The sequence below is a fragment of the Orcinus orca genome, chromosome 20, assembly GCF_937001465.1.
Source record: "Orcinus orca chromosome 20, mOrcOrc1.1, whole genome shotgun sequence".
Taxonomy (NCBI): domain Eukaryota; kingdom Metazoa; phylum Chordata; class Mammalia; order Artiodactyla; family Delphinidae; genus Orcinus; species Orcinus orca.
The window spans coordinates 10,026,327-10,052,700 of record NC_064578.1 but is presented as its reverse complement, the minus strand read 5'-3'; the positions used below and the strand labels follow the sequence as shown (position 1 = coordinate 10,052,700).

General features: G+C 45.7%; 1 protein-coding gene and 1 long non-coding RNA gene across 2 annotated transcripts in view; one reads left to right on the top strand and one right to left on the bottom strand.

The window, feature by feature from the left end:
- The window catches only part of LOC125962758 (uncharacterized), a 238,612-nt gene that overhangs the window by 52,745 nt on the left and 159,493 nt on the right, over positions 1–26,374 (bottom strand). The gene's annotated exons all lie outside the window — the stretch shown is intronic.
- VAT1L (vesicle amine transport 1 like) overlaps positions 1–26,374 on the top strand; it is a 146,330-nt gene that overhangs the window by 62,063 nt on the left and 57,893 nt on the right. The window contains exons 4-7 of the mRNA XM_004280123.2: positions 263–405; positions 5,875–5,978; positions 8,130–8,185; positions 11,816–12,010. Of these exons, the coding sequence (XP_004280171.1) occupies positions 263–405; positions 5,875–5,978; positions 8,130–8,185; positions 11,816–12,010 (498 nt within the window). The remainder of the gene's footprint in view (positions 1–262; positions 406–5,874; positions 5,979–8,129; positions 8,186–11,815; positions 12,011–26,374) is intronic.

The window sequence follows — 26,374 nt, the reverse complement described above, 5'->3', positions numbered from 1 at the left end:
TCGTCCCCAGGGGACATTTTGAAATGTCTGGAGACATTGCTGGCTATCACAACTGGGGGCTTGCTGCTGGTACCTAGTAGGTAGAGGCCAGGGATGCTGCTAAACATCTCAATGCACAGTTCAACCCCCCCGCCACAAAGGCTAATCCAGCCCAAAAAGGTCAGCCAGCGGCAAGGCTGAGAAATCCTGCTCCCCACCCAGTGAGACTAGCTGCTGGATGGTAGCTCTCTTGTGTGACTTGTCTGTTGTATTTCACTCCCAGGGCCAAGCTGTGGCTCAGCTGTGCTCCACTGTCCCCAACGTGACTGTCTTTGGAACAGCTTCTACTTTCAAGCATGAAGCCATCAAAGACTCCGTGACTCATCTCTTTGACAGAAACGCAGACTACGTGCAGGAAGTGAAAAGGTAAGATGTTTGCTATAAAGAGCACCAGGATGGTCCCTGCACTTCTCTCTTAAGGAACAGGAGCGTTCATTTAGAGGAGGGCTGATAACAATCATAACTGTAAACATATATATTACTAGTCCTGTGCTACTTCACATGTATTCACTCATCTAATCCTCTCAACAAGCTTATTATTATCCCCATTTTGGAGACGATAAACCTGAGGAACAGAGCAGTCAAGTTACAAAGCTAAATTGTGAGAGCTCCTATAACACTACCGTAACACAGAGAAGTTTACTTCTCATTCATTCATGTAACAGCCCCAGGGAGTGTGGACTCCAACCTGGGTGTGACTGAGAGCCACCAAAGGACCAAGGTGGTGACATGATCAGATTTGGGTTTGGAAGAGTCACTGGTGCGTCATAGAGAATGAATGGGAGGGGCCATCCATCTGCTGGCTGTTGTGGTCTCCCCAGGGGAGACGTTGCTTTATAACATGATCCATGTTCCACCTATGATCCTTACGGCCCTGTGCATGTCAACACAGGAAATCAGATGGAACACCCAGCTGCCGCCATGCTTTCAGGTGATGTGTGTGTCTCACCCCTGCTGATTCCCAGGCTCTGCTCCACTCACAGCTCCTGGGGGGATTCAGAGATGTCCCAGAGCCACTGGTTCTGTATTTTCATTCTCCAGCACAAAATCAGAAGGTACAAAGGAATTAAGTTGTCTGGCTAGCACAGCATCATAACAAAGAAACAATTTCCTCCAAATCACTGATTAAGATGAAAAATTGAAGGGCTGGAGGATGGGAGATCTGGTTGTTTGAAGTGATAGATTTAGACCGGATTAGGTGAAACTTGGGAAGTTTTTCGGAAAGGAGAGTCTTCTGACAGTCTGAATTCTCAAATTTAAAAAAAAATTTTGAGTGTCAAGATTTGCGTGTCATTTAAGGTTGCCCCAGTATTTCCCATGTGATGTGAAAAGAAAGCTTTAAAGCTAGATATTGGAAATTTACCACCCGTTTCTCAGATGTCCAGAGATTGCAGGCATTTTTTTTTTAAGTATAGTTGATTTACAATAGTGTGTTAGTTTCAGGTGTATGTATGTTATACATAGATATATATATACATATATATTTCAGATTATTTTCCATTATAAGTTATTACAAGATATTGAATAGAGTTCCCTGTGCTATACAGTAAATCCTTGTTGCTTATCTATTTTATGTACAGTAGTTTGTAAAGACTTCCAGAATATATCTTTGCCTACTTTTATAAACTTCCTTCCTTTAACTTGCATCTTTCAAGCTGTGGTCTGGAAAATGAACTACCACTTTCCCTTCAGCCACCTTTCCTTTCACCCTCTTAAGAGATATTTCTTCAAGCATCCTTTCCTCTGTTCCTGCACTGACCTGCTTAATAAATACTGAGTACCTAGCAGGTACTCTGCTAGGGCAGGAGATCCAGCAGAAACCACCTTGAGGATCACTGTCTGCATGGAGCCTGGAGCCTCGTTGGGAAGAAGGGACAAGAGATATTTTAAAAATTCATTGATTGCTACTTCTGATATGTGCTTTGGTGGAGAAATGCAAGGTGCTAGTGAAATAAACATAGGCAAGTGGGGAAATCAGACATGTCGTCCATCAGCAAGTGAGATTTGGGCTGAGAACTGAGGGCTGAGAATTTGGCCAAAGGAAGAGCATTTCTGACCAAGGAGAATGGCATGTGCTAAGGCCCAGGGTCAGGAAAGACTTGGTCCATTCAAGAATGTGAAAGGAGACTAGTGCAGCTGGAGGCTGTGGTCAGAGGATGTGTGCGGTAGTGGAGAGGAGGGTCGGGAGGTGGCGGCTCTTCTGAAGAAGGGACAGAGGCCATAAGCAGGGAGCCTCTGCTGTCCCCACGTCCCAGGTAGCTCCACCATCCCCCATCCCCTCAGTGTCCTTGACCTGCTGCCTTTAGCTCCAGATTCAGTGACTTCTTCTGATGTCGGAAGAGCAGAAGCATCTGAGACCCACCTGCCCACCACCTTCCTGCACACGTGACCTCCAACAGTTCCTTCCTTACATTTTTAAGTAGAGATTCTGGGATTAGCCTAAAAATGACTGGGAAGCTGCAAATACGTTTGTACTCTCTGTCCCACGAATCCTACGCTCAGGATATAATCCGAAAGAAAATAAAAGTCACGGGTCCACCCTGCTTGCTGCAGACCCAAGCACTGCTCCTGCTTCATTGTTAGGTGCTCAGGACATGACGACAGGGTGAATTACAGCATTGTCTGTAAAAGCGAAAATTCAGAACCAGCCCCCACTATCAACAGAAGGGAAACGGTTCGGTAGATTACACTACACCCACACACTTGAGTATTATGCAGCCCCTTAAAAAATGGTAATTATGGAGACTCTGTCAGAAAATGAAAAAAATACCTGTGGTAGCATATTGAGTGGAAAAAAAGCAGAATGCCAAATTCCAGCTACACTGTGATCACAGCTTTGTATAAATTCTTGGCGCGTGAGGGCATAAAATGAAGGGGGAAGAAAAATCCACCCACTGAGATGCAATAGGAGTGGAATGCTGAGTGATTTGTCTTCCTTTTCTGATCATGGATATTGTTTGTTACACTGTGTAACACACTGTGTAACACAACACACTGTGTTGTGTGTAATCAACTAGAAAAAATAATAACATAAAATTTCTTGGGATGAAAATTCTTTTATCAACCAGTCACTCAGTAGCTTCTTTTGAATATGTTTGCATCCTAGAGCCAGGCATTATAAAGGGAATAGGGGAAAAAAAATACATAATACAGACATAACCTTTATGTCACTTCCCCCTTCTCTGTTCCGGAGGAGAGAGAAGAGGATGTTTGAAACCAAGTGGAAGAGTTAGAAGCCTTGAATTGTGTGCATCTGACTGTAAGGGCTTTAAAAATAAAGAGGGGTGCTTCCCTGGTGGCGCAGTGGCTGAGAGTCCGCCTGCCGATGCAGGGGACACGGGTTCGTGCCACGGTCTGGGAGGATCCCACATGCCGCGGAGCGGCTGGGCCCGTGAGCCATGGCCGCTGAGCCTGCGCGTCCGGAGCCTGTGCTCCGCAATGGGAGAGGCCACAACAGTGAGAGGCCCATGTACCGCAAAAAAAAAAAAAATAAAAATAAAATAAAAATAAAGAGGGAAGAAAGACCAGAGAGCACGCCAAGGTGGACAGCCCCAAGGAGGTGCTTGAAGAGTGGGAACTCTTTTAGTCGGTACAGAGAGGTAGGGAGCGAGTCCCAGGCAAGGCGAGGGGGGTACCAGGCTTTGTCTGTCTCCTCCCACTCTGCTGAGCATTTCAGTGAGATCACTGTAGGTGCATCCTGAAAGATGAAAATTCCTTATCTTATATAAAGAAACTGAGACCTAGTGGAAATTAACAAGAGTCTAGCCACCAGGAGAGAACAGAGAGAAAGCGATCAAGAAAGGATTCCTAGAAGTGGTACTACGTGCACGTGGGAACCGTCAATAGTAAACTTTTACTAAGCAGCCTACTGTGCGCCAGGCACAGTGCTGGGCACTCTGACATCACCTCATCCCTCTGTCATGAGCTTGGAGGTGATGGTTAAAGCTAAGGCAGAGATGAGTTCTCAGAGAAAGGGAAGTCTGAACGAGAAGAATTGTGTGGAGTGCCAAGGACCCAACTGGAAATGAAAGTTACAGTAAAGGGGAATTAATTTCTCGACAAAGTTGAAGGGCTGCTTACCCAGTAATGGCTCTATTGCAACTACCACCACTCAAGAGAAATTCTCCACTGATCCGAGTGGACGGGAAGCAAAGAGGCAGTATTCTCAATAAAGGAGCGAGGGGTTGGGGACCAAGGAAGGACAGACAGGAAAGTCTCGGATCAGCAATCCCAAAATATCTTGATGCTGAATTTGGCCCAGAGAATCTCTGAGCTGCGGCTATTTCTGTTTGCTGTTTAAGTCTGCAGAGATTTATGACAGAGGGAGAAAGCAGAATAGGAGCTGTTGCCTTTAACCCTCTGCCCTTACCCTCTCTGCTTTTATGTAATTAAGACTACACAAATGCAGGCAAGGCAGACACTCCCAGAAATTGGGGAGCGGGGGTGAGCTAAGAAATGAGGATGTCCTCTGTGCCTCTGATGGGCTACCTGCTCTGCTTGTGATATTCATGATTATTCCATTAAAAGATGCTGCTAAGGGGCTTCCCTGGTGGCGCAGTGGTTGAGAGTCCGCCTGCCGATGCAGGGTATACGGGTGAGCAATGTGCTAAGACAAGGTAACCCTGCAAAGGCACAAGTCTGAGGAAGGGCCATTCTTGTCTGAGCAGAGCACGGCCCAGCCAGAGCTGGGAACTCTGTAGGCAGGAATATATTCCCTACAACCCCCAGAGCCTTCAGGTTCTACTGCCCCTCCTGCATAATCTCTTTTAACCCAAGAAGCCCAGTAGATGTTTGTTAAGTGCATGAGCGAGTGAATTAATAAATGTATAAATAAATGAATGGAAGAAGGGATCTTCTTCCTAATAGAGTACAAATGTGGATTCCCTGTGTAGCCCTCCATCACTGTAGGATTTATTTAACCCTTTTCCTCTAGGAGCATGTTTATAGGTTGAACCTGGAGATTGGACAATAGAAGTTTGCAAGTTAAATTAACGTGCCTTTATAGCTTCACTGAGAAGGGAGGTGGAGAGGGAAGAAAGCCAATCCTTGGTAGACCGGAAGCCCCATGAAGACAGGGAGCTGGCTGGTTTTCACTATTCAGCACCGTGGACAGAGCCTGGCACACACCTCAATTTCCACAAATATGAGTTGTTGATTGACTTACAGAGCAACTATTATGTGGCTGGCAATGGGCCAAGCACCACATCTGCCACCTCACTTCATTCTTAGCACAAAGAAACATGCTAGCTCCACTTTATTTTATTTTTTTTAACTTTTAGAAAATATTTATTTAATTTATTTATTTTTATTATTTTTTGGTTGCTCCAGGTCTTAGTTGCAGCACATGCTGGATCTTCGTTGCAGCATGCGGGATCCTTAGTTGTGGCATGCAGACTTCTTAGTTGCTGCATGAGGACTTCTTAGTTGTCACAGGCATGTGGGATCTAGTTCCCTTACCAGGGATCGAACCCGGGCCCCCTGCATCGGGAGTGCGGAGCCTTACCTACTGGACCACCAGGGAAGTCCCGCTAGCTCCACTTTACAAAGGAGAAAGCTGAGGCTCAGAGAAGTTGAGCAAGGCGGTCAGACTGACTGTGATGTTCTCTGCTGGCACCACCAGCCAGGTTCTTAGCTGTCTGCGGCTTTGTGAAATTCTCACAGTTGGACTCAGGAGGATACATCCACCTCCCGGGCTTCTGCCCTATTTATTTCTACTCCCAGAGCTCTCTCTGTTCCTGATTCTGGCAGTAAACAGTATGACAGAGGAAGGAAAAGGGGTTGACAGTTTGGTCCCTGACAGGTTACACTATTTTACTTTGTCTTCTCACCATTTAGAATCTCTGCTGAAGGAGTGGACATTGTTTTGGATTGCCTCTGTGGGGACAACACTGGAAAAGGTCTCAGCCTTCTCAAACCACTGGGAACCTACATTTTATATGGTGAGCGCTAAACAGAAGCAGGGGACATGGTCGGCGACAGGCAGCACCGCAACGCACGTGTGCTTACAAGGGGCTCTGAAAAATGAGATGTGTTGATATGCTGGCGTAACGAGATGGGGATGGTGTTAATATTTTAATATTTTCTATAGTATTGCTACTGTTCTCAATTATAAAGGTGCCTACTGCCCTATTATCCCATGAGCATTTCTCATTCTAAAAGAAATAAAGCAAGGCCAAGCCAAGGTAGTGACAAGATGGGACTCGACCCACAGAAGGTGGCACATGTGGAAAATACTAATAGCTTCAAAGGAAGTTACAAAAATGAAGCAATAAAACTCCCGTAAGAGGATGGAGAAGAGTGGCTAGGATGTGGTGGTTTTAAAAGGGAGGATCTTCACTATTGGAGATGAAGTTGCAAGGTGCAGAATCTCCTTCCTCTAAACTACTCCTGTATGTCCCAATCAAGACAGAAGCCCTGGATGGATAGAGCCCATGTCGGCCTCTAATTCACTTATATGCTCTTGGGTTTGGGAGGATTCATGAGAGACATCTGGCAGCGGGTTTTCTCTAGCAGAATGAGACCCCAGAGACTCCTCTCCCCCCTCTTCTTCTCTTTGTCATAGGCAGGTAAAACAATTTAAACATTAGTCTCTGCAAAGAAAAAAGCGTATCTGAAGCCAGATGTCGCATCCCAAAGCCAAATGATCTTGGAGCTCTCCAATGCTTGAGATTTTTGGCACTCTGTCCCACGGAAGCAGAGTAGAAAACTGAGCCTTAGTTCTGCATAACTCAGAAAAAAATACTCATTCCCCTACTATTAGCTGAGAATCTTATAAAAGAGATATCTGAGAGGTATAAGTAGTCAAGCATCATTTTGTCATCATCAGATCACTGTGACAGAGAAGGAAGAAACTTTCATTGCTGGAGTGTTCTGGCATTATGAGTAGCGGCCATGTATTTGAAAGTCTTTAGCGGTGGATGCAGTTTTTAAATTATTACTATTGATAAGAGAAGCTATAAATGTCAGTGTAGGGATATTGGCTATGACTAACACGTGAGTCAAATACAGATGAGCATTTTACCCATCCTTATTCATTTACTGGTTCTATTTTTGCCCCAGTTCCATGACGTCATTTTGGTGTACACAACTTGATCATATCACGAGTATCTTATTACATCAATTACTTGACTACTAAGTAATCAAAACCTAGTGCTGTGAAGCTTGCACCCTGTAAAAGTCACCCCATAAAAGGAGAAGCAGTGACTAACTGGCTACTAGTTTACCAAGGCCAAAGAACTAAGTTTAAGACATACATTGTTTTTTCATTTAACGGTTCTCTGAGAGGAACTTACTCCCAAATCTGTGGGGGGAAGGCAGAAAAGTCGCTGAAAAGGCACCACCAGGGTATAGTATCTCTTAACCCTCACCCAACCCAGAACCGCAGAAAGGGGTTTTTCCTTTCTGTAAGAGCATGTTAGGGAATCTTTCCTAACTCGACTTCCTGTCTTAACTCTGAATATTGCTTGTTCCCATCAGCAAGGCTCCGTTTCCCACACCATTGGTCTCAAGTGGTTTTCACCTTTCTGCCCAGACCTCTTTGGAGCTTACGCGTGGGTCACACCATTTCCTTGGCTTGTGAACCTATTTTCACCCTCATCTGCTCCTCTGGACCCCATCTTTCCATCCATCTAAATTCTAATTCAGCCCCGCCTCTCTCCACTACTTAAATGCCCAGCCAAGGTCAGCTCCCCAAGCCCCTCACCTGCCGAGGAATCCAATTCATGCCATGAAGTAATCTCACAAAGGAGTTCATTTCTCGGTCTCAGAGAATGGCACCAACAAGACATTTCGGCAACTCATCATTTTATTAGAATGGTGGCTTAAATCACATTTTTGCCACGTGACCTATTGTCCAACGTTATGAAATAGTCACCTTGAGAAATGTTACTTCCTCTCTGATCCAGTGATACTTAGTTAAAATTAAGTCAACTCGACACCAACCACCCCCTCCCATTCCCTTATTTTTCCAAGGCTGACCTAAATTTCCTTTCAAGTTCTTGACAGTTCTGGGCCAGACAACTGCCATTCTTCCACGCAAAGCAAGAGATGCTGGTTTTCGCTAGCTTGACTTGGGAATCTTCCACTTGCAGGTTCATCCAACATGGTGACGGGGGAGACCAAGAGCTTCTTTAGCTTTGCAAAATCAGTAAGTATCCGTGCACGCCCCAAGTACGCTGGTGGTGTGGTGCTTGGCATGTTGTGAGCTCTTCCATCTAAGCACATGGACCGAATAGCCTAAATCTTGTTTGTCCTTCATCTGCATCATTCATTTGCAAGAAAGCCTGCGTTCTCAACCTGCTCACCACACATGGACAGGACTGTGACTTGGGCCACTTTTGTCCAAATGAAGCAGAGAAATGAGAGTGCCCGAGAAACTCCAGAAAACTGTATTTTGATTTCAACAGAGATTGTTTAAGTGTTGGTATTTTTAATCACTGGTCAAGAATAAACTTAGCATTCGTGCACTCTACTTGGTCCACAGAGAGACCAGCCTTTCAGTCTGGCCACTTTCTGACCGGGTCTCTAGGGCTACTTGAGATTTCTCTGTAGCCCCATCCTACTGGCTTGGAGAGACAATAGAACTCGACACTTTTCGCAAGCTCCTGGGCTGATTTTTTGACACAGGCAAGTGTGTGAACCACTAGCTTACGTGCTCATGCTCTGAACACAGTGGTTATTGTGTCTGCAGTTGTGAAGCTGCATCCCTGGGCACTCACCCCACCACGAACCTCCTCAGGTCTACATTCCCACCTGGAGCCACACTTACTAGAATTAAACTAATCTGGGCTTGAACTTCCATGTTTACGCCTGTCCCCACCACAGGGGCCGCCATGTCCCATCAGAGCTTGCCTTTGTCCTCCCTCCTCTTAGCCTCCTTAGCAGCCAGTGAGGCACTGATGGATTCACTCGCTTTGCAAGCATCTTCTGAGCACCTACTACTTGTGGTGCTGTGCCAGGCACCAGGGTACCACAGCAAATGAGACAGATGCATTTGAGGCCCTCGGGACTCTTGCGTTCTAATGAAGGAGATGATGAAATAAGTAACACATATTAATAAGATGATGGTAAATAGTCATAAAATCTCTGAAAGGGATGAAAGCAGGGTGCTGAAGTAGAAGACAGAAGAATGGGGTGGAAGCATGGTGAATAGGGTGGTCAGACAAAGCCAGGGAAAGGGGTTTAGAATTGACTCTTTGTGGCACTGTGGGATATTCATATGCCCCCAAAGTGCCAGCACTGGCTGCCAAAGGCTTCCTCTCCAAACACTCCCTGATTCTGGAATGATTAGTACCCCCGGCCCTGTGAGACTAGAATTAAAGGGCCTCGGTTTGCACTTGAGCTTTAAAGTTCAGGTCAAGGTTATCGCAACTTCGGGATGAACAGCGGAGCAAGAATGGAGTCTAGTGAAGGATGATGCTGTCTGGAGCGCGTCCCCTGACGACAGGCTTTGTGTCACTCGCAGCTGTTTTGTTGCTGTGGCTGCAATTAACATGATGCTGACGGCCTGCTGTAGGGAACCAAATTGGTCCCAAATTACATACAATTGTAAGAAGTGTTTTCCCTTTCTCCCCTACGTGCACAATCACAACACACAGCGTTAATGAAATAATTGTCGTGTGCCCACGTTCAGGGAAGGCGCTCGTGAAAACAGCCACGATGGAGAGTAACATTCTCCTGCTTAAAGCAAGGGTGCTGATTACCAGAAGGCTGTATAGCTGGGGGTCAGGAATAAAGACTGTTCCCTTTCAGAGGCCGGGTTCGTGTCAGTTGTTCAGTTAGAAGCAAACTGAAGGTAGGGCATGCTGAGGAGTGGGGTGATGACTTTGTTCTGGAAGGTTCTAGAAGGCATTTTCTTCTATACATTGGAGAAAGGCTTAGAAATTAAAGGCATATTTGGAAGCATACAGGAATTTCTCCCTCAGCTATCTTAATGGTGTTCCCCCTTAAAACTCTTACGGGGAGCTTGTGTTCACATGCCATTTGCTTTTAGATCCTAACGATGACGATAATAGCAAATGAAGTCAACATTTCGAGAGCAGTCTGACTCCAAATCCAGAGCTCTTACTCGCTCGATCCAAGATATCTCTCCAACTTAAGGTGATAAAAATATTTCATATTTATAGAGCACGTACTACGCACCAGACACTGAGCTAAGTACTTTGTATGTATCAACACATTTATTCCCCATGACGACCCCATGAGGTACAGTAGGGAAACTGAACACAGAGAGGTTAAGTGATCTGCTTAAAGTTGCACAGCTTGCGAGTGACAGAACTGGGATTCAAAACCAGGCATTCAGCTCTAGAACACAAACACAACTGGGCAGCAACTGTAGCTTCGGCAAGCATTCATTTCACAAACGCTTTGTGGAAGCGCTGCACATACACCGTGAATCAAGTTACTAATCATTTCTCTACCTTTGCTTTTGTGGCAAGCAGCCCACGGCCAAATACATCTCTCTCCTAGAGCTGGACCCCAGGCCCTTGGGGAGCATATTTTGGTAAAAAATGTTGCGCATGAACCTTGTCCCTGTTTACAACCTGTCTTTCTTACACTTATTTTCCAACAATCTGATTTCCCCACTTAAAAAAAACAAGATATTTTACTTTTTAGAGTTTCCTCAATCCTGGAAGGAGGCAGGATGTAAAAGAAACACACCGATAACATAACTATTACAGATGTTCCTAAGTGTCCCTCACACTTCTCTTTGCCTTCTATATTAAACATTTTGATCTCTTAGCACCCTCTAGAAGCTGGACCTTTGAATTTCTAAATTCTAACCAGCACCAGAAGAAACACAATTAAATCAGAACAAAGCAGCTGGATCACCATTTCTGTAGTTTTTAATGGATTACCTACTTATTTTCATGTCTGGAGTGGGAGATGAAAGACAGGAAATAAGGGAGCCATATGTGCCAGGTGTGGGTATCCCACGTAGGACTTCAGCGCTAGTGACATCTAGGGCTGGATAATTCTGTTTTGAGGACCTGTCCTATGTATTGTAGGAGAGTTAGCAACATCCCTGGCTTCTTCCCACTAGATGCCAGCTGATTCCCCCCTTGAGTTATAACAAAAAACATCTCCAAACATTTACCAAATGTCCCTGGGGGGTAAAACCGTCCCCAGTTGAGAACCATCAATTTAGTTCCAACACTGTGGCTTCATCGCTCCGATATGCTGTTCCTTCTTGCTATATTACGCTCCCTTCCTCTTCCTTATCTGACGCATTCTGCCTCACCTCTCCAGCCTTGCTGCTGTTCCCCCAAGGAAAGCTGCTCGTGCAGGCAGAGGCATCACTCCCCCCACGTCCCCCCACCCCTCCCACTCCCTTCACCAGCCCCATCACCACCACCGCCATCCAGTCAGCCAAGCGCTTTACGCTAAACTCTCCCAGGAAACCTCGGAGGCAGCATCCTGCCAGTGTGTGTCGCTGAGAAAAATGAAGCACAGAGAATAACAGGGAGCAAATTGTAGAGTCAGGATCCAACTCCAGATCTGATGGTCCCAACCGTGTGACTTAACATTCTGATCACATGTGGTCTCGCAGTTGTTTTTGTAAAGGGCTGTGTCCCACCTACATCCTGGGCTCTTCTGGGAAGCATCACTGGGCACCTGTAGCAGTGCTCAGCCAAAGAGGTGCTGACAGAAACACACCAGCAAGAGCTACCACCTGGGCATCTGGAATCCACCCAAGTGCAGCCCCCTTGTCTCCCTGCAATGCTACAAACATGGCCTGGCATTGCTTCCTTGTAACGCACACCTTCTCTCTTTCCAGTGGTGGCAGGTTGAGAAGGTGAACCCCATCAAGCTATACGAAGAGAACAAAGTCATTGCTGGGTTTTCCCTTCTAAACCTGCTCTTCAAACAGGGCCGTGCTGGCCTCATTCGAGGAGTGGTGGACAAACTCATTGGGCTCTACAACCAGAAAAAAGTCAAGCCCGTGATGGACTCCCTGTGGGCCCTGGAGGAGGTAAGGATGATGTTTCCCCAGCAAATAATCTCTGTCTTTTTAGTCAGCTTTGGGCAGCCAGATCCGCTCTTTTATTAAGTGATTTTTCTCCAGGTTTGTTTGCTTTAAATGAGGGTCCTAAAAGTCATTGTCCTGTAGTATAGAGTGCTTTGGATGTAAGAAATACTTTACGTTTCGTAGTGGTTCTCAAACCACGTGTGTCAACATGCCATTCATGCCATGAACCCTTCCCGGGTAGGTCACCAAATCTTGATGGGTGTGTACGATTCACCTTGGTTACAAGAGAGCGTGTACATTGTGCAGCGTCAGTTATATCCTCACCATGTGAGTGTGTGAGATCAAGGCCAGGGCGGACAATGGTTCAGAGCTGAAATGATTTGTGTGCCAAGCCCCGATGCTTGGAGCCCCTTCCAGACCTTGTTAGCTGCCACCCTGGGCACTGTAATTATGAATGAATTGTTGGATCTAGTGTTTGACTGAGTCTTTTTATTAACTGATCTGCAAAAAGTTCTAGTATTTGTAAGCATTCCTTGATCACACAAAAAAATTAAGAGCCCCTTGTGTCACCTTTAAGGATACTGAATTGTGAACTGACCATACTGGTTCAGGGGAGATGTGCTAGGAAGAGGCAGCATCTAGAAAATTCTTCAGGACAAGGGAAGTTTTGGACATTTGGGAAGCCAGTCACGGTAGCTGCCCGTGAGGAGAAAATGAAGAAATGTGGTCTAGGTTTCAAGAGGCATTCCACTAAGAAATCTTGTAGGTCAGGATGTCATGACCTTGGCTTCAGGGAGCCATGAAGCCCCTGAGAAAGATGTGGGAGTGTGTTTTTTGCTCGTTTGGCTGGTTTTTGCATTTTGCATGGGTGAGTGTCTTACAGTACAAGTACATTTTTGTACTCTGGGGCGTCACGGACACCTTTGAAAAACTTAACAAAAATAACATTCCATGGAACAGATAGTAGCTGTCATCCTGGCAAGAAAGCTGGTGTTATTTGCTTAATGGACTAGGTTGGGCAAAATCTAATGGCTTTCCTAAGCACAGAAATCCCCCCCCCGCAAAAAGGCTTTGTGGGAATCACCATGTAATCAGAGGGGCCTGGTCCTGGATCCATGGATCAGGCCTATATATGCCTCTCTGATACTGCAATATCATGAATGATACTTTAAAAACCCGACCACCAAAACCCCTTGTTTCTTATGGTAAAAGAAATACATGCTTATTATAGGAAATTCCTAAATTAGCCAAAAACATAAGGAGAAAATAAATTGCAAGTCCACATTCCAGAGACAGATGACATTGTTAATATTTTGGTTTGCTTCCTTCCGGTCTTTTTTCTACAGCACACGCTCACTGTAATTCAATGTGTTTACCAAATCAAATCAGATTACCATACACTCCTTCTGTTGTGTAAGTTCTAAGATGGTTAACCTATCGTTATACTTGGGTCAAAATGTTTTAATTTAATGGATCAAATGTTTTAATTCAGTGGGTCAAACATCCATATGGTATTCACTATGGTATGTCAGTGGAATAGACAAGGGCCGAACTGCAGTGGCTGTGTCTCAGAGGTCAGGGAGGAGAGAAAATGTGAGCTACTTGAGACCAGGGCTAAGAGATTAACTTGACCATGGAGGAAAGAAGGGGACTTAAGCTCACTGCCCCAAAGGGACCCAATGAATCTGGTAGCATTTAAGTGAGGGTTGAAATCGAAGAGGGGTCTGGTTGGCCCAGTGGGTCCTTGGTTTAGTACTGGAAATCATTCCTTGGTTATAATGCAATTGAATCACCAAATATGGATTGAATATCTATTACATGCCCAACAATGTGCAGGTGTTGGGGGTACAGTGGCAAATAGATGGCCAAGATCCCTGAGTTTCAAGGAGGTCACTTTCAGAGGGGTGGGGAGGGGCAGAAAATACTCAAGTGAACTAAAAATAAGTAGGGTATTCTCCAATTGCATTAAGTTCTGGAAGGAGGCAAATTAGGGTATATGTTGGCGAGTAAGTGGAGGGGGGAGACAGTTTCCACAGAGCAATATTCTTCAACCTTTATTTCATTATTGCTCCCTAAGGAGCTTTTTTAGACTTTTTTTTTCTTAATCAACCACCTCTATGAAATTTTAGTACCGTAGATACACCAGCCATCTACCTACCTACCTATCATCCATCTGTTTATGTCCTGGATGTGTATTTGTGCTTTACATACATTAAAAGAGTAAGATTTTAAAAAATCCTCCGAGAATCCATTTTTACCCCTTTGGGGGTGGCCTTGTTCCCACTGAGAATGCATGCTGTAGAGTGGCTTTCGATAAGGAAGGCTAGGTGTTGTTTGAACTGGGACATGAAATAGGAAAAAACTGGAAGAAGAGTATGCAAGGCAGAGAGACCCTCAAAAGCAAAGGGACAAGGAAAGATAGATGTTTAGCAGCATCTCTGGTCTCTACCCAGAAGATGCCTGCAGCACCTCCCACTGCCAGCTGTGACAACATAAAATGTTTCCAGACATTGTCAAATGTCCCCCAGGTGGGATGGGGACAGAGGCAGAATCTTCCCTAGTTGAAAACCACTGCTTTAAAAGAAGCCATATCGGTTAAGACAGTTACCAGGAAAACAAAGGAAGTATAGGTCACTAGTCATTCACAGAGGAGAGAAAGAAGGCTGCTGCCATGTTGGCCAACAAAAGCACCCACAGCCACTCATCAGTAACACCCACCAACTTTCTGATGGTTCTCTTCTGTAATGTTTACAGACATCTTTTTAGAGCTGCCGGTGGGCCAAGCTTAGCCGTTTATCAAGCCCACGCAGCTCCTCTGGGCTTGAAGAGAATAGAGCATGCTTATTACTTGCAAACCTCCAAAGGAGGACTATAATGATTTTCCCCCCTCCCCTTTGGTAAATGATTTCACAAAATTGCTTCTCAGGCCAGCTCTATAACTTCATCTATGGAATAGAAAGACCATAGGGATTAAAAGAAATTTCTCTTGGGCTCTCTGAGAATTCAGACTAGAAGATTTAATAATATCAGAGATGATTAGAGTTTCTTTTTAGCCATCTATCTTTGACTTTATTGTAAATGTAATACAAAGAGTGAGTGATATGCTGCAGCCTCCAGATACTAAACGTGCAACTGGTTTGCTCCAGATACTAAATGTGCAATTGTACATAAAGTTGGAAAAACAGTTCAGAGGTGGGAAAAGGACAAAAAATACTTACATCTGTCAACCAAGCAGCAGACACATTACTGCGCACCTGCTATGTGCCTGTACTATGTTAGGATGTCAAGTCTACAGAAGGGATAGGTCACTTGTTCCCTGATCCTTGCGTTTATGACTTTGTTTCAGAGACAACACTAAGACCTAGAAACAATTAGAGAAGAACTTCATTTTTCAATCATGGGGTGTTTGTTTCAAGTGTGACTGGATTTGAAAACAAGAGAGAATGATGTTAAGGAAGACTGAATGTTCAGGGATGGTTTTAAGAATGAGGTGGGTCTTGGTTGAGATTAGCAGGATATAAATTCTTAGGATGATGTTGCAGTTAAAAAAACAAGGTATTATCAGGAGGGACAGTGTGAACAAAATCAGAGAAGCAGGAGTGAGTATAAGGTACATGGGGTAGAGAGGTCTGGAAAAAAAGTAGAGGAACAGGAACAAAGGAAGAGAGGAGAAAAGGCTGGTTCAGTCAATAGAGTCAAATCTTGGGGGCCTTCACTGCCAGGCAGAGGAGTGTGAGTTGACATTCTGGGTGAGGGGATTGCTATTAGAGACTGTGGCCTAAGGAATATGACACCCTTTGATTTCCCAATTCCCAGAAGCCCATCCTAGTCCCAAGTATGTCGCTAGAAAGATACACACCTGAACTATCCAGTTGTGGCCTCTGATCAAAAGTGCCTTTACCGGTCTGCTGTTTAATAGTGCACAGAGGGCTCTGTTATGAGCTGAATTGTGTGCCCCCTCAAACTCATATGTTGAAGCCCTAACCCCCAATACCACAGAATCTGACTATAGTTAGAGATAGGGCCTTGAAAGAAATAATTAAGTTAAAATGAGGCCTTTGGGCAGCCCTTATCCAATCTGATTGGTGTCCTTATAAGAAGAGAGATTAGGACAAAAAGAGGCACCAGGGATGTTTGCATAAAGACCATGTGAGGACACAGTGAAAAGAGGGCCATCTGCAAGCCCAGGAGACAGCCCCAGAATGACACCAACCTCACTGACACCTTGATCTTGGATGTCTAGCCTACAGGATTGTGAGAAAATAAATTTCTGTTATTTAAGCCTTCCAGTCTGTGGTATTTCATTATGGCAGCCCTAGCAAATGGACACAGGGCTGCAGAGAGATCTTGGCAATTTTGAAATATTCTATTAAAGATGTTTTACAACATAATTTACATAGAAGTCTGTGGTTACACTCTCCAATTATGGTACCATTAGCCACATGTGGCTATTCAAATTTAATTAAGATTAAGTCAAATCAAAAATTCAGTTCCTTGGGTATACTAGCCACATTTCAAGTGGTCAGTAGCTGCATGTGGCTAGTGGCTGCCATATTGGACCATGCAGAGATGGAAGAATGTTCCCATCCCTGCAGAAATTCTCCTAGAGCTGGTCTATGAGATGATGTCATCCTCCTGCTTGAAGGTAAATTTGTCTCCCCAGCAATCTGGCATGATTACCTTTGGTAAATTACGTTAATTGTGCCCTTCCTTGTACACTTCTCTTTGCCTTGGCTGTAGTGAAGTTCACTGACCAAATGCAGTCACTTATTTAAGTGCTCCAATCCCTCATTATGTGTCCCCCACATTTTTCCTTTCATGTTAATAGTTGTGGCTTAATTATAATGTGTCTTTCATTCTATGACATCACAAAACCTATACAGAGATAGGTCTGCCTAAAAGAATAAATTAAGGAAAAATAATGTGGTGCTGAGCTTGATAGGGACCCTTATCTGACACAGAGCAAGAGGCTGACTGGATAAAAGGCAGATTAATGTTGAACAGGTAGGGTGGGATGACTCAAGAGAGAAGGATGGGTGGAGGTGTGATTTTCAGTTTTAAAGAAGCCACAGGCTTCACCTCCAACACCAGACTGAAAAGAAAGGATGAAGCCAAGCATCTGAAACATATACCCAAACCAAAACTAAGAGGCAAAGACTCGAGGAGAAACCATGGAAAGTCCCACTTAATTATGGCAGTTGGTGACTGGCTCGTGGAGACCTTTTTTAAAGATTTAGAAGCTCCTTCAGGGGCAGAGTTGGGGATAGGGAGAGTACTTAGAAGCATCATCCAGAAGTGGGCAATGTATTTTCTTTCATGTGTACTTTGGTTTGGTGGATGGACGGGGGGCAGGCAAGAGGTCATTGAAGACTTTCAGACCTGGGTAGGCAAGCCCCAGACAAAAGTGGGGGAAGTGAATGGGAGGGAATGAGCAAATGTGAGTCATTGGGAAGGATGAAAATTGGATAGAAAGGACAAAGGAGATGCAAGATGACCAATGGTCTTTCGACGTGGGAAACCAGGACTGGGGGTGCCAACAGTGTGATTTGAGTTAGCAATGATTGAAGCTGCCGTGAAAAAATTGATGAGCTCAGATGTGATTTTGGTTTAAGATGATGGTAGAACGTGCAAGTGATGTCCACGGTCAAGTCAACCATCACATGGAGGTGAGAGATGAAGGCTGGATAATTACAACTACTGCTGCTACTGACATTTCTAGAGGATTTACTGCATGGCAGGCATTGTTCTAAATGTTTTGCATGTATTAACTTATTTAAACTCTCCAACAACCCTAAGACCCAGCTACTATTACCCCCGTCTTACAGGTCACAAAAGTGAGGCTTTGGGGAAGCTATACTTGCCCAAAGCCCCGGCTTATAATTGAATTTAATGGAAATTTGAACCCCAGGGAAGTGTGATGCATAGAAGTTATTGAAAAAACATGGCTATGAATAAACTCAATTGAACAAAAGAAGGAGCAACATAATCATATTAGCAAACACTTAGCGTAGACTGTTTATATGTGCCAAGTAGTTCTCCAAGCAAGCGCTTCCTATGAATTAACTCATTTAGTCCCCACAATAACCCCGAAGGGTGGGTACTGTTACTCTTCCTGAGATATAAATAAGGAAAGTAGACTTAGATGAAGTTAGCTTCCCAAGCTCACACAGCTGGTGCATGGCAAAGCTGGCATTCAGACCGTGGGCATTAACTTCTCCACTGTAGAAAGAAGAGGGTGAGGACAGAATCCTAGCATCCCCCACCATTCACACAGTAGGGAGAAGGTGAGGCATCCCGGGCAGGGCAGTGGTAAAGGGACCACCATGACAGGTCTTAAAGTCAGGGACTGCTGACAAGTCAGGAAGTACGGAGCAGAAAAGCCTTTGAATTTGGCCCCGGGGTCATTGTTGACCTTTCAGAAAGCCTTTCAGTAGAATGATGAGGGCAGAAGTCTGAAGGCAGAGGGTCAGGAAGAGAATCATGGGCAGGACAGTCTGACAGCCAGCATAAGCCTCCTATTTGGCACTGAGCAGAAAAAAGGGCTGGCAAATAGCCAGGGGGTGCTGGGTCCAAAGAAGGGCTGTTTAGAAAGTAGGTTAGGGGTTGCCTAGGGCTGGGGGCATTTCTGTTCAGAGAGATAAAAATGTTCTAAAATTAATGACAGTTGTATAACTCTGTGACTACACTAAAAACCATTGTGCTGTGCACTTTAAATGAATGGATTGTATGGTATGCAAATTGTATCTCAAAAAATGACACACACACACACACACACAGAGGGAGAGAGAGAGAAGGGCTATTTAAGGATGGGATAAGGGGACATGGGAGATGGGAAAGAGGTACAGCTTGGGAAGTCAGATTGCTGGCCTCAGTCCTTACTAATATTCTAGCTGCATGGCCTTATAAAGCCGCACATTCAGCCTGGTCCATCCTCCCAGTTTTCAGATAAGGAAACTGAGGCTGCAGAAGTAACCACTATGTTTGCTTTATGTCCCTTTCATTATTTTTTTTGCTGCATGCCCCCCTTTCAACATAATCACCCCCGGCTCGCGCACACATTCCCAGTTTCCACGCACATTCTCCCAGCATGCCCTGCTCACGTGTTTTCTGCAATTCCGTCACGCCCCCAACCCTGCCGTGCACCAGGGCTCAGTGTGCTCTAACTACCCAACAGATCAAGCACGATGAGTCACAGCTCTGGGTCAGCATATTCATCTGCGGCAGGCTGAATAACAGCGCCCTCAAGATGCCCACATCCTAATCCCCAAAGTCTTCGAATATGTTACCTCATACAGCAAAAGGAACCTTGCAAATGTGATTAAATTAAGGATTTTACGATGAGGAGATTACCCTGGACTATGTGGGTGGGGCTGATGTAATCACAAGAGTCCTTACAAGAGTGTCAGGAGAGCTAGGGTCAGAGGAGATGTGGCAAAGGAAGCAGAGGGAAGGTGATGTGATGCAGGACCACAAGCCAAGGAATGCAGGTGGTCTCTAGAAGCCGGAAAGGACAAGGAAGCAGAAGCCTCTAGAAGGAAACAGTCCTGTGGACACCTTGATTTTAACCCACATAGGCCCATTTCAAGCTTCTGACCTGCAGAACTGTAAGAGTACATTTGCGATGTGTTAAGCTACTAAGTTTGTGGTACTTTGCCAGAGCAGCAATTGGAAATTAATATGCCATCCATTCAACAAGGAGCAACCAGACAATCACAGCAGTGGGAAATTAGCCCTGGAGGAGGGTAGCTGGATGGGGGTGTGACCCACCCAAGCATGTGCCACATCCCAGGGAAAGGCCTGGAAGCTGGAGAGAGATGGGGGTTGGAGCATCCAAGCCTCAACAAACACGCATGAGGCTGAACACAGAGTGATGGGGAGGCAGGAAGGCCGGCCCTTGGAGAAGGTGGGTTAGGTGGAAGCCCCTGCCCATTGCCAACTGTCCCCATCCCTCCGGCCGCACTGGACCATTGTGGCTCTTCAGAAACCTGAGTCTGTTGCCTCCTCACCTTTATCTGTGCTCTTATTTCCACCTCTCATGCCCTTCCCTCGTCCTTGTCCTCCTGCAAAATTCCTGCCCACCTGCCAAGACGTAGGGACGGTGTTGACTCTTCTGCCATAACATCCCCAACATCCCCAGTTTTGCCATGACGCCCACCCCTGGTTAGGAAGCCCTGCTTTCAGGTCCCAAGGGTTTGCCGCCCTCACTGACATGTTCACTGACAGTTACCTGTGAAAATGGAGAAGATAACTGTACCTTGCATCAGTTTGGAGGAACTAAAAGGTGCTGACCGGACAGTATGAACTGGCAAGCTGCTCTTACAGCGCATTGCAAATGTGTCCGCCACGGAGTCGAGGTCTTTGCGGTCAGGGACTCTTAGGCAAGGTACCAAGCAAGGAGAACACAGGATGCTCTTGGCAGAAGGTTCCCGGGGCCTCAGGACAGGTACTTCCGCTCCTTGTTAAGAGGTCTAGGAACTCAGCTCTGAATACACATCTGTTATGAAGAAAACGATCACTCTTGCTTTTACACCTGTCATTTGGCTGAAAACACATCACAAATCTGGGTTTCCTTGTGAGCCAGGGACAGGGTCAGTGCAGACTGCTCTTGGCTGTGTTTTCCCATGACCCAGATGAGATTCTGCTGCTTCCAAAGGCTGGAAATGGACATGTCTGTTTGCTTCTGTTTGCCTTCCTAGGTATTGGAGGAATCACTTGATATGTCTTATTTGCACGGTGGCATCAGGAGGACTGTTTTCAAATATTTTCTGAGGTATCTGTCCTGATGTGTTCATCACGGATTCTGGCCTATTCGCTAGGCCAGAGAAGAGGGATAAATAACTCTTCTGCAGGCCAAGATCATTTGAATAGGAGAACATAATTTAAATCAGAGAACACATGAATAAAGGTCATATCCCGGCAGGGAAACACACTGTGGATGTTGCCTTCACGTTCACCTTCCAGAATCCATCCTACTTCCTGAGCACCCCTTTCATCCACTGAAAATGGAGCTACTACCACGTTCCCTGTTATTGCAAAGGATTTTATATTTATTGTGCCATCACTTGAGCCGATATGAGTTGAACCCTTGAAAACTGTAAAGCTCTCTGCCAATATGTGGCGTAAGATAATAGGCTAGAGCAGCTCCAATCAGGTGGGATAAGCTTTGGAACAGGAAGCAAACATACTGGGTTTCTTAACCCTCCCACTTCTTGGCTCTTTGGCCTATAACACTTCATTTCTCTGCGTCTCCTTTTCCTCGCCTATAAAATAGGAGCAACTGACCCTATTTCCCGGAACAGTTGTATATTTGTTCCTAGGGCTGACATAACAAAGTAACCCAAACTGAATGGCTTTTATTGTCTCCCAGCTCCGGCGGCCAGAAGTCAGAAATCAAGGTGGCGACGGGGTTCCTTTCTTCCGACGGTTGTTAGGGAGAATCTGTTCCAGGCCTCTCCCCCAGCTTCCAGGGGTTTGCTGGCCGTCTTCAGCAATCCTTGGCTCACAGAAGCATCACTGTCTCTCTCTGCCTCCGTTTTCACATGGTGTTGTGTGTGTGTCTGTGTGTGTGTGTGTGTGTGTGTCTGTCTGTCGGTCTCCAAATTTCCCCTTTCTCTAAGGACATCAGTCATATTGGATGAAGGCCCACCCTGCTCCAGTGTGAACTCAACTAACTTCAGTGACCCTATTTCCAAACAAGGTCACATTCTGTGGTTCTGGGGGTTAGGACTTCAATATATGAATTCGCAGGGGGTGGGAGAGGACAGGACACGATTCAGTCCATAACAAATGGCGAGTCAGATAAGATCAAAAGGGAAATATTTTGTGAGCTATAAGGGGATGCAGAGACAAGATTTCCCATAAGGCTTCAAAGGGCAGGCTCCGGAATCGTTCAAGCCCTCCAATTATAGCTGTGAGTCCTTGGGAAAGGTACTTTGCTTCTTCTCTTCTTTCTCCATCTGTGAGATGGGATAACAGCAGTGCCTCCTCTATGGGGTCATTGTGAAAATGTCAGGGGCAATGTGGGGGGCGGGCACGGCCGGGCGCATGGTAAAAGTCAGCCTCTGTCATCACCCTGAGGGGTGGGAGGGGTGGGCCCTGTCTTTCTATCCTCTGGCAGGTGAATGCCCCCAGGACCCATTTCCTCCCTGATTTGCTGCTGTGTGATGCAGGCAGGCAGGCTAACTGGGGTCTTATGCTTTCCTTCCTTCCTGAAGGCATCAGTAGGAGCTGCTTCATGGAACAGAAGCTCAGAGCAGCACAAACGATAAATACGATAAATACGTGGCTGTTTGGATCCTCTGAGCCTCCGCCCATTTCATCTCAGATTTCTAAAAACTGTCAGCTGGTTTGGGGAGGCGCTGCCAGGAAAGTGCCGTGCTCTGGTTAGTCATTTAATAAACTCTAAATGAGCAGCTGTGGGTACTGGACAAGTGACAAAGTAGTAGTGGCAGCTGAAGGTTGCTGTTTACACTGAGCCAGGCGCTGTCCTGAGCACTTCACGGGCACTGGCTCCTCTAGATTCATAGCCATCCTGTCAGGAGCCATTATTTCCCCATTTTACAGATGGGGAGACTGAGGCTTGGAGAGAGGGCTAAGTGGTTTTGTGGACGAGCTCACATAGCCAAGAAGTGGTGGGGTCGAACCTTGAGTCTCCGGCTGGCTCTCTCCTAAAGCTGAGCTCGTAACCAAGTCTCAGCCCCTCTGGGAACAGGGATGACTGTCCCAGGCCCTACACCCTGCTTGCCCCGTCACCCTGATCGGAGGCATCCTGGGTCAGGAGGGAAGACTGGTGTTCGAAACCCCGGTGCCTCTGTCCCTAACTTATGTGAGTGCAGACAGGTGACTCTGAATCACAAGCCTTAGTTTTCTGCCTCTGTAAAATGGGGCTGATGACCCTTGCTCTTCCTTCCATGTTAAAGTCTGGGGCAACCACGTGTCAGCTATAAACCGTGTGCTGTGTACAAAAGTCTCAGAGTGGGCACTTAATACAATTTTCGTTTGTTTCTTCCTTTCCCTATCTCTTCCCCAACGCATGTCACTTTCATCGCTCCCTGGCACACTCACACGCATTGTCAAACAGCACTTGGGTGAGGATGGGGCCGTGGTGCGTCAGCTGACAGCCTCAGCTGTCAGATGCTCACCTCAGCCCTCTGGGGTGGGTTTTACTCAGGTGAGGAGAGCTGATCCTTCTCCACGACATGGGACATAAAGGGCAGCACAAATTCCCTCGACTCCCAGGCCAGTACTCAAGTCTCACCTCCTCCCTCTCTGCCGGCCACAGTGACTACAAATTATGAGCTAGTTGGGCTATTTTCCTTGCACTCTTATTCTTGGCAAGTGAACACGTTCCAAACAATCATGTTTACCATCCAAGTCACTGTATCCAAGGCTGTGGTGGGAAGTGTAGAGGTGCGCTGCACCCACCCCCCATCAGCACAGCATTTTACTTGCCTTGTAGGAATCGAGCCCCACAGTAAACCCACAGAAAACCCACAGAGACAGGCAGGTCAGCTGTTATGCCCATTATACAGATTTTTAAAAAGAGGGACTGAGCAAGGTAATTTATACTAGGAGGTAGAACCAGGAATCCAAGCAAGGTTTCTTATTCTGGAGCTCATGTGTGTTTGTGAGTATGTGTGTTTGTACGTGTGCTTGTGAATATGTGTGTCTTTGCGTGTATGTGTGAATAGGTGTGTGTATATATGTGTGTGTTTGTGTGTCTACTGTGCTTATGTGTTTGTTTTGCCTCTTTCCCCAGCATTTTTTCTCACAAGTAAAAGATTAAATGATATAAATATCATATGACCACAATATAAATTTAGAAAACAGAAAAAAGAACTAAAGATCACCCATAATTGTGCCACCCTAAACAGAACTACTGTTATTGTCTTAATGTACCCCGTTCCTGGCTTTGTTCCTACACATCCTCTCCCCTGCCACCCCTGACAGTTGTTAAGTGGCCCAGATTGGCTCCTGAGCCTGTGTGAGCGCGTCAGGAGTATATTATGATGCTTGTTTAAGGAGGCATGTGGAACCACAACAAAATGGAGGAAGTGTTTCCTTTGGAACATTGCGGGGTTAGGGCTTCAACACAGGAATTTTGCAGGGACACAAACATTCAGTTCATAACACTCCCTAAATTCCCTAGAGAGACTCAGCTCATTCCTTCTTTTCTTTTCTTTCTAACTAATATAAAAACTGGGGGTAAAGAAGTGTGCTTCCAATAGTGTTTGGGCTGCCTATGGATTCTTTCCTTGACCTGTTTTTTATTTAACTTTTTTTTTCAATTTCCATGTAGTTGCACATAATAGTTTTTCAAAACCAGCTTGCATTTATTGAGCACCTACTATTTACCAAGCCCAGAGCTGGGCCCTGGAGGGACAGAAAAGCAAAGTACTCTCAAGGAGCACACCAGCTGGTGGTAGACATGTAAACAGACAATTAAAATATCATGTTGCAAGCTCATTAATGGGTGCACGTTCATAAGAAATACTGATGGCAAACGGCAGGAGTTCAACTCTGCTTGAGCGTCCCTGTGGTTGTGAAAGACCCTTATAAACCACGCCCTCCCCATCACAGTTGCGGGCTTTACTTGTCCGCCTCGTTAGCAACTTGTAAGAGCGGAATGCTTGGGTGCTCTAAATTTTGAAGTACAATAATTTCCTGATGGTTAGAAAAAGAAAGGGAGCGTTCAATGTGTTGGCAGGTCTTCACTGTCTTTAGAGAAGAAAAAAACCTAAGGCAGGATCAGAACAGAAGAAGTAAGAGCTAAAAGGAGACACCTGAAGTTTTGCTCACTGTCCTTTGTTTTAGCCAAGATTCTAACTTTATTTTTTGTGTTTAAAAATTTGAGGGCTTCCCTGGTGGCGCAGTGGTTGGGAGTCCGCCTGCCGGTGCAGGGGGCACGGGTTCATGCCCCGGTCCGGGAGGATCCCACGTGCCGCGGAGCAGCTGTGCCCGTGGGCCATGGCCGCTGAGCCTGCGCGTCCCGAGCCTGTTGCTCCGCGGCGGGAGGGGCCACAGCAGTGAGAGGCCCGCGTATCGCAAAAAAAAAAAAAAAAAAAAAATTGACAAAGTTTCTTCAGCTCTTCCTTGGAGGATGCTTCTGAGAGCAAATATGGAAGAGTCCCTGCCACACCCACTGCGATCATTTTTCTGTTTGGATCCATATTTTTTTAAATTTTATTATTTTTGGCTGCTCTAGGTCTTCATTGCTGCACGCAGGCTTTCTCCAGTTGCGGCGAGAGGGGGCTACTCTTCGTTGTGGTGCGCGGGCTTCTCATTGTGGTGGCTTCTCTTGTTGCGGAGCAGGGCTCTAGGCATGCGGGCTTCAGTAGTTGCAGTGCACGGGCTCTGGAGCACAGGTTCAGTAGTTGTGGCACACGGGCTTAGTTGCTCTATGGCATGTGGGATCTTCCTGGACCAGGGATCGAACCTGTGTCCCCTGCGTTGGCAGGCAGACTCTTAACCACTGCCCCACCAGGGAAGTCCCTGGATCCTTTTTTTTTTTTTTTCATTATTGGAGTATAATTGCTTTACAATGTTGTGTTAGTTTCTGTTGTACAACAAAGTGAATCAGTCATATGCATACATATATCTCCATATCCCCTCCCTCGGGAGCCTCTCTCCCACCCTCCCCATCCCACCCCTCTAGGTGGTCACAGAGCACCGAGCTGATCTCCCTGTGCTATGCGGCTGCTTCCCACTAGCTATCTGTTTTACATTTGGTAGTGTATATATGTCCATGACACTCTCTCACTTCGTCCCAGCTTACCCTTCCCCCTCCCCGTGTCCTCAAGTCCATTCTCTACGTCTCTGCCTGGATCCATTTTTCTATTGTTTTTCTGCTCCTGGCTTCCACTTGGCTGCCATTTTTCAGTGTCCTCTGCTGCTTTATTATTTATCCACAAGTTGACTTTCTTCTTGTTTCTAGGCAGGCAGGCTTCCCCACATCATTATCCTCTGTTTATATCATTAGCTGCAATTTAGGTTTGTTGTGTGACAGGATCATCCTCAACGTGCTGCAAATATGACTCACTCGCTGTAACTTTCATCACCTATGTTTGTACTTCCTCTGAAGTATTGATAAACTTATCACAGACCAGCAGTGTTAAGAAATATGCCTTTTAAAAAATAATCATAAAAATTGGTCAATAGCAGTGGCTTCTGCTTCTCTCACTGACATTCCGAGCGTTTTATTTGCTTTAGGAGGTTCAGGCTTGATATTTCCTTATTTGCTACAGGTTTAATTTTTCACTTTTCCTTGTCTGTGGTTTGAGTTTCTTCTCGTCATCGCTCTGTGGTGTTTGGATGGCCTTGGCTCACATCAGGAATGTCCTTCCCCATCTTCTACCAACAATGAGTGCT